General features: G+C 36.0%; 1 protein-coding gene across 4 annotated transcripts in view; it reads left to right on the top strand.

Moving 5' to 3' along the window:
- The window catches only part of ptpn13 (protein tyrosine phosphatase non-receptor type 13), a 58,369-nt gene that overhangs the window by 23,426 nt on the left and 22,013 nt on the right, over positions 1-12,930 (top strand). For all 4 annotated transcript variants that reach the window (XM_028462318.1, XM_028462320.1, XM_028462319.1 and 1 more), the window contains exons 8-18: positions 4,652-4,744; positions 6,148-6,247; positions 8,449-8,662; positions 9,728-9,802; positions 9,882-10,053; positions 10,161-10,311; positions 10,384-10,522; positions 10,906-11,058; positions 11,534-11,716; positions 11,801-11,963; positions 12,062-12,494. In XM_028462318.1, coding sequence (XP_028318119.1) covers positions 4,652-4,744; positions 6,148-6,247; positions 8,449-8,662; positions 9,728-9,802; positions 9,882-10,053; positions 10,161-10,311; positions 10,384-10,522; positions 10,906-11,058; positions 11,534-11,716; positions 11,801-11,963; positions 12,062-12,494 — 1,876 coding nt within the window. The remainder of the gene's footprint in view (positions 1-4,651; positions 4,745-6,147; positions 6,248-8,448; positions 8,663-9,727; positions 9,803-9,881; positions 10,054-10,160; positions 10,312-10,383; positions 10,523-10,905; positions 11,059-11,533; positions 11,717-11,800; positions 11,964-12,061; positions 12,495-12,930) is intronic.

The raw sequence follows: 12,930 nt of genomic DNA, 5'->3' as shown, positions 1-12,930 counted from the left end.
AATATTAGGTAAGAGCTCAGGTTGGACATGTTAAGACTACTCAATCACAGCTGCAATAGTGGGTGTCCTAATCAGTGTTCAGGCTGCTTCATATGCGTCCATTATTCACATCATGTTCTTACCGCTCAGAAGAAGCTCTTCTCTGCCCTTCGGTGCACTCTGGAAGCTGAGCACTGACGCGCTGGGGTTTGGCCAGCTGGAATGTTAGTGTAGCCACGCTTCAGTAAAAATAAAAATATCAGGCTGGACTCACAAAAAGAGGACGTGGCTTTAACCTTTCTCCTACAATTTCCCCAGTTTGCGTTGCTTTTTAACACAAGGGCCTTGGCTTTGGGGAATGAAAACTGTTAGAAAAAGTCAACGGGGGAAAAAAACAACAACCCTGTCCCTAGAAAACCTTCCATAGCCTGGCACTAATGACCTGATGGTTGGTAAACTCTGATTTAAAAGACATCAAGAGGAAAGTAGAAGTATAAATGATTCTTCTCTCAGTTACAAATGGAAATATGTATTCATGCTAGAAAGTAGGAGATAAAACTTGGCTAAAACAATGGCTAAAGTACATGTGTCAAACTCGAGGCCCGGGGGCCGAATCCCAGCTCTTTGGAGCATCCAATTTGGCTCACAGGAGAAGGTAAAAATGATAATATTTGAGGGGGCTCACAGTTTTCCCGGTGCTTATATCGCATTTTTAATGTTCAACAAAACTTAAAATTCTTACAAAATCTTTTAATTTCCCTCAAATTATTACATATAATTTTACTTAATTGAATAGAATCTGGTCACAAATCTAGGAAATTTAAAGTGGAGACCCTGTTGGGACTGATATCTGTCATTTATTGCTTTGATATTGTCGGTTTCTTACATACTAGTGCAGTGCCCGTAGGAAGAAGGTATTGCTATAGAAAAGTGGGAGGTTAAGTATCTTTTTCATGGATGGCCAAATGAGGTTGTGTTTGAAGGTGGGACGTCAGGGACATTTAAGTTTGTTGTGAAATGTGTAGAGTGATAACTATTGTGTTTTCATATCTTAAAATTAATAAATTGGGAAAAAGCAACGCACCAGCATGAAGTTTTGCCTGGAGAAACACTTTGAGACACTCACATTTACATGGGAGCTTTAATTCCTCTTTAATTCAGATTAAAAGTTAAATCTTCTTTAAACTGACCTTGTTAACACTTATTTTTTCTATAATCGAGCAGCCCTAATTCACGGTTCACCCAAAGCGAGCAAAAAGCAGAGAAGATTACAAAAAAAATCTTAATGTGTTTTGTTCTGTGAACAGCTTCTAATGAGTATTAAATGACATTTTGATGTTTGACGGCGTATTGTCAAATTTACTATGAGCCAGAAAGTTTTTATATTCCATCTTGGGCCGTTTTGCTTTGGTACGAGTGGAGCCTCGTAAATTAAAAATGACTGGGCAGAAACTGCAGTTTTTCCTTCTTTTTCTTCTCTTACTTCTGTTTGTTCTTTTCTGCAGGAAAGTGATGGCACAGCAGTGGTCAGTGGTTTCAGGTCTCTCCAGCTATAAACTGTTTTCTGCTTTCCGTGTGTGCATCTACCCTTCACTTTTGATTCAATATCTTTTACAAAACTAAAACTGATTCATGTGCATGCATGTGTGTGCATGGGCATGTCTGTACCTGGTCTGTATCATTTTATCTGGTGCCTGTACCACTCCCCCTCACTCTCTTTGTTTTTTTTTATTATTTTATTTTATTTTTTAAGCAAGGTGTTTCAATCTTTAGTGAGCAGAAAGTTTGCTGACCGACTTACAGGCTGTAATTGGAGTCATGCGAAGAGGATGAAGGAATTCCTCATGTTGGACTTTTCCATCACTTTGGTGCAGGTCATGGGCTTAAACAGTACAGAACGGAGCTGCTTCAGGAAAATGGGCAGGTGTTTGTAATGTAGTGTAGCTTCAGATATTCATATTTGCAATGAAAACTTCAAAGGCTGCAGCAGGAAATATATTTGTGTGAATGTATAATATAGAAACCATTAAATCTATTTCCTTTCTATTTAATTCTAATGCTTGACGGATTTCCTCTTTGAAATATTCCAAGGCAAGACTTCTTCCATCATATTTTTCTATTCTACCAGTACTTAAGATTTCACTTACACACATTCATATAAATATATTTATTTTCTCTCCTTTTTAATGTTGCTTTAACTGGGAAGTTTGTGGCTTACTTAAAGCATATTTACTTCTTAGTTATTTGAATGAGAAGAAACAACGGGCTATGTTTTTACTCACCCAAATATGAGATGAATGTAGCATTTTAAAGCTATCTTGCAAATTGCAATATGAAAATCTAGTATTAAGGGTGTCCCGATCCGATATTGATATTGGATGTTTGCCTAATATACAATACAATAATAATACACTTTTATCCAAACCGAACCAATGGCCCTCTGATTACAAGCCCGCTTCTTTAACCCGAATATTATTTTTAACAGATTTATTGAGGTTATTTTTCTTTCAATTTTATTTTTTTAATTTATTTTTGTTCAGTTGTAGAATATTTTTGTAATTGTTTTTTGTAGTTTTTCTTCTCTTCCCCCCCTTTCTTTTTGTAAAAATAAATAAATAATAAATAACATTTTTGTGTTTAGGGTTAAAATGTATGCAACTCATTTGTTAATAATAAATAGGGAAATTTTTATAATACCTACTTACTCTTGCTGACTATTGTTCTCTGAGTAATATCACTACATCAGGCCTTTTTCTAACATTCAATACTACAAACAATTTACTACGTATGTATGATTTGTGCTGATATCGGGATCTGTCAATACCCAAGGCCACAATACAGTATTTTATCAGAACTTCGTAAGCATTGCTATTAAAGATAGGCAAAAAAAAAACAGATGCAAGATGATGGTTTTTGCATCTAAATTTTGTGAGTTTCTTGTAAACTTCCTTAAACTTGCTGGTTTTTCTGGTTTTAAAGATAAACTACTGATAAGATCAGTTACCGTGTATCTGATTACATTTAACAACAAGAAAAGCATTGTGCTAGTACATGTTGGTCTTTTGCTAATCAGGTATGTGCTGGTTTACCTCCCTGGTTCTTAATAGCACCTACCACCACACACTGAGCGTTTTATATCATTTACAACATGGTCTAATGGGTGGTTCAGTGGAAATCAAGACTTCTTATTCAAGTCTTCTCTGGTTTGTTTACTTCTTTTATTATCCAAAACTGAACAAAATTACAAAATTACCACCTTGTGTGTGAGTTTTGAACCAATTAGATTTCTTTTACTTTGATGCGTTATTCTATCTCGCTGAGACACATCTGACTTTAATTGAAAATTTTAAGGTTCCCGAAGAAGAAGAAGAAGAAGAAGAAGAAGAGAAAACCTAGAAAACCACATTTGGTTTTAGTTGGTTAAAACCTTGTTTATTTAATGGCTGGCTTCATTTCTCCGGATGTTTTGGTTTGCGTCATTGGAGGCAATCCTTCTTTAACCTCTTAAGCTCCAGCCACTTTTCTTTGAAAATCACATACCCATAACAAATAAAGTTTTTCTAAGCTTCTACAAGACCTACATGGCTAATTTTTCTTCAGATTGAAGTAGAGCCCTTAGTGGTTAGAGATGATGTGAAATTTTAGAAATATATGATACTGAGTCACAATAAATCATGTTTTAAATACAGAAATCTGTATTTCACCCCCCCAAAAAAACCTAGAGATTTACATCAAATATGAAGTAAATTCTCATTAACTAAGGTTGTAAAAGCATAAAAAATTTAACTAATGTATGGACAGCAACTGCAGTTTGCAAGTTTGGTGGCGATAATAAACATTCGGCTAAAAATACACAGGTTTTTGTTTGGTTTCCATACTAACGGAGATAAACATACTCTTGGCTCTCCAAGGATGGTGTTTACTTTGGTTGAGCAGCACTGTTTGTTGTTTCTTTCTGCTGGTTCACAATGCATTTCTATTTTTGAAAAAGTTAACACCGCATCATTACAAAGCAATCTTTGTTTTCCTGTGAAACTGTGTGCTCGTGTGTATGAGCAATGACTGGGGAATGCCATACATCTGAGCTATGTTGCTGATACTGAGGAGCAGGACTTTCAAGTTCTGTGCACTCAACACTTGACAAGGGTTTTTTACTTTCTCCAGTGTCTCTTCTTTTAACCTTTGCTTTTGAGTTGCGTTTTATTACTTTGATGAAACAAAAAGCTTTCGTGAACTTGTCTAAACCTGCTCGGAGAAAAGAATATGCCCTCAGCGTAAAGCCATTTAACCTGACAGAGGACATGCCTGCATACACCTGTGCTAAATCTTCCTTCCTGTGTTGTTACATATGATTTTCATTAGGAGTGTTCTCCAAACAGCATGACTAATACTTGCTTTGTGTGTTCTTTTTCTTCTGGTTTGGCATCATCAGTTTCACCTGGAAATAGTGAAAAAAGATGTACATATTAATCAGTTAAGATTGACAAGTACTGAGACATTTCATGTGGCTTTGAAATGATTTAAATCATCTTAACATCCCTGAAAATTCACCAAATAATTAAGTGTGACTGTTTTCCCTTGTATTTTTGTGCATGACGTTAATGTCTGAAGTTTTGAGGACACTCGCTCGGATCCTTTGTGAGACTTGTTTCTGATGCTTTTCTGTTTTCAGATCCAGTCCATACCCACCAGAGGTACCACAGTGATTACAGTTCATCCAGCGAAAGCCCCTCAGTGGCTTCCTCTGATCCAGATTATAGACAAGGTAAAAAAAAGAAGAGCCTTTAAGGAGTCTTTAATAATGCAGTAAATAAGCACCAATTTGCAGGCCCTGAATTTACATGGCGTGTTAGAGCCCGATATACGACCTGAAATGTAACAATACCCGAATTATATATTTTTTAAAAATGTAATAAAACCCACAATTTAATAACTGGTCAATAATGTAACAAAAGTGCTGAGCCCAAAAGGTGAAAAATGTTTGCTTTTATATATATATATAGGTAAGATAATCACCCCTGCACTAAGAAATGTTAAATGCTAAATAAATAGTTTTATTTGTACAAATTTGTCTTTTATCAGATTCTACCTAAACCGCCACATTGGTACAAACTTTATCAAATTATCAAGCGAATGTCCCATAGAATTAAACCAGAGAAATCGCACACGCTATTGTACTTTGCACCCACAAATATACCCTGTTATATCACTACAGAGTACAGAGTATGTACACCTCTTTGTACATCCAACCTTCAAACACATACTCATTTGCCCATAATTGACATCTCTACTTAAGCTCCTCCCACTATATGAATACATACTTCTGACGGACACTGTACTAGTTTGTCTATAAATGAAGGTAAGAAAAATAAGTTACCAAAAATGTCAAGGTTCTCCAAAAGGCTTTAAAAATATTTTTTATTATATATTTCTACACACACACAAATATTTACACATTCGTGTTTGTATATGATCCAACTCTACATTGAATAATAACAATAAGCCCTTTATTACATACCTTTATGACATCATAGGGTGAGATACAATGTAATAAAATTAATACACTATTGAGGGAAAAATTGTTTGCCGGCCCCATAATGTAATAATGAAAAAAGTTTTAGCATTTTGGGCTCAGCATCTTCTTACATTATTGGCCAGTTGTAACATTTTTGGTTTATTTGGAAAAAAAAAAAATATTACATTTTGGAACGAGCACTTTAGTTACATTTATGACCAGTTATTAAAAAACAATTGTAAGGAAACCCCAAATGTAATAACAATTCAGGTCTTGTTACATTTCGGGTCGTTGTTACATATTGGGCTCTAATATGGCTGCAATTCAATTACACTATTTGAAAAGTTATTTTTTAGTCACAGTTTTAATTGACTACATTTTGAAAAGTGACAATAAGAGACTATGACTAACTAATAAAAACTTAACCGTATCAGGTTGATCAATTTTCATCTAATCTTTAAAATATGAGTAAACTCTTATGCTTCTTGTAATTGCTAAAACTATTTAAGTATACAGTGAATTTTACTTCCCTCATTAACATAAACTACTCTAATGCAACTATGTTGGTACAATATGCTGTTTGGATCCCATTGTGATGATGAAATACCAGAATTTGTTTTGGTTGCATTACTTTGTTCATGTTTCTATTGCAGCAAAGAAACCTGGCGAAGGAACAAGGTACGGATCCCAGCTGGCACTGTCGTCTGAAAATGAGCCTCTGTCCCTGATTGGTCACAACACACACTGGCAAAGGTAAACTGGACAATGCAAAAAAAAAAAACCACACATCTGTTTTAGTCTGGTGCTGTTCATAATTTCACTTGGGCACATTCAAGCTTCTCGTTCCACAAATCATCATCAAGATACATTTTATGCTTATTTAAATAAAAATGTTTTCTAGAAATTGAAAAATGTCCAGCGAAAAGTGAAAAATAAGGTTGAATGTTGAATGTCTATTAAATAGGTAAAAGCTGCTTTGCGTGATGTAAAAAAAGAAACCTTTCCACATGCTTAATACCTTTGGTCTTTTTTCTGGCTTCACCAAAGTTAGTAAGGTAATTTATGATTTCCTTCACTGACTTTGGATGGAAAATATTGCGTAAATGCCCGCAGACATGTAACGTACAAGAGTTTGCAGGAAATGAACCGTAGGAGCATTTCATTTCTTGGAAAAAAAAAAAAAAAAAAAAACTTGGTGCCTTTTTCACAAATTCCCTGAAACCACAGATAGGACCAGTCTGTTTGGATCCTTTAGGCCACACACACACACACACACACACACACAAACACACACACACACACACACACACACACACACACACACACACACACACACACACACACACACAGCTGGGAAAGCATAACAAGGTCAGACTCATGCTTCACCAGTGAGGTCATCTAATGTGACATCCACATTCAGCATTCTCTATCTCTCTAATCTCTGTCCGTACAGACCTGAGCATGCCTGCTGCGGCTCTGCCCGCTCACTCAAAGTGTGTTTTCATTCGGTCAGCAGCTACTAGCTAACAGCAGGGTTGGGCTCAATTACATTTTTCAATTACAATTACATCTTTAATTATCTATGTTCATTTACATAATCAATAATAATAATAATGGCTTGGATTTATATAGCGTGGCTGCCATTTCGCGCCTACGGCCCCTCTGACCACCACCAACATTCATGCACAATTCATAGCCATTCATACAAGGCAATGTGGGTAAAGTGCCTTGCCCAAGGACACAACGAAAGTCAGTTTCAATTATATTCTCAATTACAAAAGTTCAATTACAATAAATGACAATTACTGAGCCTGAAATGAATAATCCCATAAAATGTAACTTTCCGCTTGTGTTAACTTTCTGTTAGCATCTGTTATGATAACAGGTCAGTTTGACCCATGTCTTAAATCACTTTATCTCTTGGTTACCTTGTGAGCGTCCTAATAAATTAAAATGTTGGTATTAATATTTTTGGTGTGGGTGTTTGGGCCTTTTTTCTGTCAGTATACACTTCGATTTAAATTTTTCATAAATAAATAGAAAAACGGTAAAATGATCCTCAAGAGAAGTGACAGGTCGTGGGAAAATAGTTAATTATTAAAAAAACATATATATATATACTTGTTTACAACATATGTGTAAAACTTAGAACTGCAACATGGTTCACCAGGTTTGTATTTTAATTAAATTGTAATTAACAGTTTATAGAATTTCTATGACAATTACAAAGTCAATTGTCTAAATTCAACGAAAAATTTAATTATGATTGTAATCTCAATTGCTTTTTTCAGTTACAATTATATTATATATTGTACCCAAACTGGCTAGTATCAAGATTGGGGTCTATTACATTTTTCGATTACCCATGTTCAATTACAATAAATTACAATAGTTTTTTTATCCTCAGAAAGTCAATTACGTTTACATTCTCAATTACTAAAGTTCAATTACAATTAATCACAATTACTAAGCCTGAAATAAGTAGCCTAATAAAAGTTAGCCTTCCTCTTGTGTTAGCTTCCTGTTAGCATCTCTTATGATAACGGCCCCTAAATCAGCTGTAAAATACACTAAAAACATTTACATTTATTTTCTATTTATTGGTTACCTTGTTAGGCTTCCTAATCAATGAAAATATAGGTTTTCATATTTTTTTAATGGTAAAATGTGGTAAAGCTTGATATGAAACATATTTTAATAATTGTTAACTACATATGTGTAGAACAGTAACATGGTGCCTTAAATTGACAATTTTTATAGAAATTTTCATGGCAGAATTAGTTTGTGTTTCTAAGTGTCATCCTGTTAGTTATTGACATCTCACCATCATTCAAAAACAAAGGTGTGCAGTAGAAAGTCATATTTAGCACAGTTTTTTGCTCATAGTTTATAGATCAACCCAGACTGTTTTTTATTCCGACTGATGTTCATTCTACTTCCTGTTTTCCTTTCAGGCAAAATGAGGGAGCTGCTGATGAAGGTCTGGTGGGAGCCGAGTTGCTCCTCCAGAGGCAGGAGGAGGAGGTGCAACGCCTCCACGCTCACCTGGCCAGCAGGCTGTCCAGGGCCAACAACTACCCCACAGATGAGCCATTGGTAGCTACTCACCCTTCAAGGCTGGATTTTCAGGATAGTCTTTACTCCTCTGTCCCACTCCGAAAAACCAAGGTTCGTCCACTTAATTTTTGGTCTTTTTCCACTTCAGAGGTGATTAAACACTTTGTTTCAAAACTCACATCAAAGAAAAGTCTATTTACATTCCACCCTTCTGTAGCTTTGTGTTGGAACATTTATAATAACGGATGTACATTGTTCTGCACTCTGCATGAGCTCATTAGTGACAAACGTTTGTACGATGTTGCTGGATTTATTACATGTTTACATTGTTCATTATAGTTTGATATTATTAAAGTCATTGGTCTTGGTTTATGGGACATGTGGAGTGTAAATCTGTACAATTGTAATCATTATAATAACATTGGAAAATGTGACCAAGGCATTAATGTGTCACTACAGATAGGGGATCATTTCTAGAATAGAAGCTTTGTTACAATATTGTGCTAAGAATTGTGTCAAAATTGGTTTCCTGTGGTAGATTTTGAATATTTGACATTAGATGAGGTGAGAAATGAGCAGTAGGGCTGGGCGATATGGAACAAAACTCATATCTCAATATTTTTTCTCAAAATGGCGATGTACGATATAAATTTTGATCATTTTATTTTAAATAAAGTCTGATCAGAAAGACAGTTTTGGGTTAAATTTGCTGATGCCACATGCCACACAGGCACATTTATTAGGAATCAGTTGCACAAAAAAATGCCGCTTTTTCTCTCATAAAAGACAGCACGTGTGAGTGAGTTCTGTAGCGTAGCTTGTTTACGCAGTAAATCATCTAACTGCTGTTCAGAGAAGTAACGAAAGCAGTGACTTTTAAAACGAGTATTTTAATACAAAATAAGGATTTTTTTTAAGAAGGACACTGTTGGATTGTATTTATACTGTGTGTTTGTATAAATCAAGTATAATTAAGTAAAACAAATAAAAAAGATATATCTCAGTATAGGCGATATTGTCATTTTTTATATTGCCAAAATAGAAAACTCGATATATCTTGAATCTCGATAAATTGCCTAGCTCTAGGTTCTACCGCACAGCAATAAGCCTAGGTTTGCTTCTGAATGATCACACTTGGGTTTCAATATAATGTAACTATATTCACATTTTTTTCAGAATTTTCATGGACCAGAGTTTGTGAGGATGGCCAGTGAGCCCAGCGTCTCCCTAACGGTCCCCTCTTCATTAACGGTGAGCACATGATTACTAACAGTAGTTTCTTTTCTCGTTGCTGCATCCTACCAAATGCATTTACATCCTGTCCCAATAGAAGCGTGGTAAAGTAGACGATGTTCAGAGGAAGGTTGGCGTAGTGCTGCTCAATGGCCAGAAGCTGGAGTTAAACTGTGACATCAAAGCAGTTTGTAAGGACGTCTTTGACATGGTAGTGGCCCACATCGGCCTTGTGGAGCATCATCTTTTTGGCCTTGCGTCTCTAAAAGGTTGTATGTCACTCTGGAGTGTTATTGTTATTAGAGATAGTTTACTTTCCTGATTTCAAAGATTTTACTCATAGACATATTTCCTGTTTTTCCCCAATCAAAAACAGAAAATGAGTTCTTTTTCAATGAACTCGATGCCAAATTATCCAAAGTGGCCCCAGAGGGATGGAAAGAGGATCCTAAAAAAAGAAGAACTGATGTACCCTTTAACCTTTTTCTGCGTATCAAATTTTTTCTTGACGATGTCAACCTGATACAGTAAGTGTGCTTTAAAAAGACCCTACCCTCATGTTGAACAGTAAAAATATACCTCTTTTATCTTTGTTTTAGGCACGCTATGACCAAACATCAGTACTACCTGCAGATGAGGAGAGATATCTTGGAGGAGAGAATGCGTTGTGAGGCGGAAAATGCAATAGTGCTAGCTTCACTGGCATTACAGGCTGAATTCAGTGACTATCAACCTGAGGTAAAGTTTGCTGTTGGTTTTAGACTTTATAGTTGTTGTTTCAAACCTTTCATTTATCCTCAATAGTAGTTTATACTAAGCTATCTTGTGTGTTTTGTACAAATACAAATGTACAAAACATACATGCAAATTTATGTTTTGTTTATGGCATGCCACATTTTGTTGTGCATGTCATCCCAAAACAAGCCCGCCTTTAATGAGTTAATATATGTTTTATACATCACAATATCAAAATATAAGCTAAAGGCATATATGTCACGTATTATAAGATGGCCTTTGAAAATACATTAATTACGTTCCTATCTACAAATTGAAAAAATGATTTTGGTTTTATTTGACTTTAATGTAGTTTTTAATTTTTTTTATTTTTTTTTATACCTCAGATTCATGGGAAGACCTATTTCAGATCGGAGCACTACCTTCCAGTGTCCGTCCTGGACAAGGTCGATCAAACCACCATCAAAGAGGAACTCCCAAAACTTCACAGCAACCACTACGGAGCTTCAGAAACCGAGGCTGAGTTTGAGTTCCTCAAGGTAACAAAATTAATTTGATTTCTTGCTTTTTGTCTCGATGTTTGTTTGTTTGCTTTTTTATTATTGGTATTTTATTCTGGGCTCACATTTGATGATAATTTCTTGTGTTTGCACAAACACAGTTTGGCTGTTTAATTATTGTTTTTTAATCTAACACGGCTCTACAGCTAATCACTATTTGATTTGAGAGCGTTTTGCAATAACAACATCCTAACGTAATTGTCCTAACAATGTAAGTATTACATTAAATCGTTCCTCGGCGCTGAGATTCTGACGTGTGTTTGTGTGCATATACTGTAAGTAAACAGCTGAAAAAAAATGTCCTGTTGGATTAAAAGCCTAATTTTAATACTACATTGTAAATTTATTTCATGTAAATATTGCCCTATTTTTAGAAGAAGAAAAATGCACATTGTTATGCACTACTTTGAGTACTTTAAATAGAAATTAAGCCAGTTTTTACTGTTTGTTCTAGGTGTGCCAGAGGCTGACAGAGTACGGAGTTGATTTCCATCGCGTTCTTCCTGAGAAAAGATCTCAGACAGGCATCTTGCTGGGCGTCTACTCCAAAGGAGTCATGATTTTCGAAGTCCTGAATGGAAATCGGACCCCGGTGCTTAAGTTCCCCTGGAGGGAGACGAAGAAGATTTCGTTTACAGTATGCACGGAAACTGGTTCATGAATTTGCAACTACACAATTTGTCTTTGATAAACAGACTTAAATGCTCTCATCTTCTCTCAGAAAAAGAAGATTTGCCTTCAGAACACTTCGGATGAGATTAAGCACCTGTTTCAGACCGACAGCCAGAAGACTTGCCAATATCTTCTCCAGCTTTGCTCGGACCAGCACAAGTTCCACCTGCAGATGAAGGCTCGTCAGAACAACCAGGAGCTGCAGGAACTTGGTAAGAGAGCAGTAAGACATCGCAAAAGTGTTGCCTCCATCCAGGGTTGGGTTCAATTATAATTGTAAGTAGTAATATTTATTATGTGTTTGTTTTAGAAAACAACCCACTGAGCAGTTTACAATATTCAGTTGACCCTCATAGCGGAGACGCTAAAGAGAGGGCCTTAAGCTCAGGCAGCCTCGCCCCAAGTCTGTCAACGCGATCCAATCCAGACCAGCTGAAGAGGATCTCGTACTCAGAGATGGCCCTCCACAAGGCTCCCTCTGGTCCAATCCTGGTCCACGATGGCCTTCACCTTCCAGGTTTTAACACCGGGACCTCCATGTTCCATTCTAATCCACGAACAATGAGTCGCTCCCACCACAACCTCGGGCAGATGCCAGAGTCTCCGGAGCCACCGTCACCTGATTCCTACCGCGGCGAGTTGTACACCAGAATGAGTCAGCCGCCACCAAAACCAGTGGTGTCGCGCACTCAGCAGCATCATCGAACAAGTTCAGACACGGAATTCATCACTCAACAGAACAAGTGAGTTACTGAAGATAGGCAAGGCAAATGTATTTGTATAGCACATTTCATACACAAGGCAACTCAATGTGCTTTACATGATTAAAAAGTTCAACAGCTTAAAATCAATAAGAACATTAAAATTGGCAGCCAAAATATTTAAAATCATTAGTAAAAACATTTAAAATCATCAACAACAACTTTAACTTTGATTTGAAAATATTCACATTACTAAAAAAGAAATCGATTTTTTTTTTTTAGTAATGCTTTTTAACGGACAAAAACATTCAATTGCTCAAACATATGCATAGCACATAAACGCCCGGTCAGTAGGTGTCAGTGAAACACTTTCAATGCGTTTTAGCTTGGAAGTTGATTGCAGTTTATTTTCATATAAAATACTGGACATTTTTTTATAGATGTATGTGGTTACTTTAAAAATAATAATAATTTAAGA

This window comes from Gouania willdenowi, chromosome 12 (genome assembly GCF_900634775.1).
Source record: "Gouania willdenowi chromosome 12, fGouWil2.1, whole genome shotgun sequence".
Lineage (NCBI taxonomy): Eukaryota > Metazoa > Chordata > Actinopteri > Blenniiformes > Gobiesocidae > Gouania > Gouania willdenowi.
Note: the sequence above shows the minus strand (reverse complement) of the source record. Positions and strands in the feature narration are given on the sequence as shown.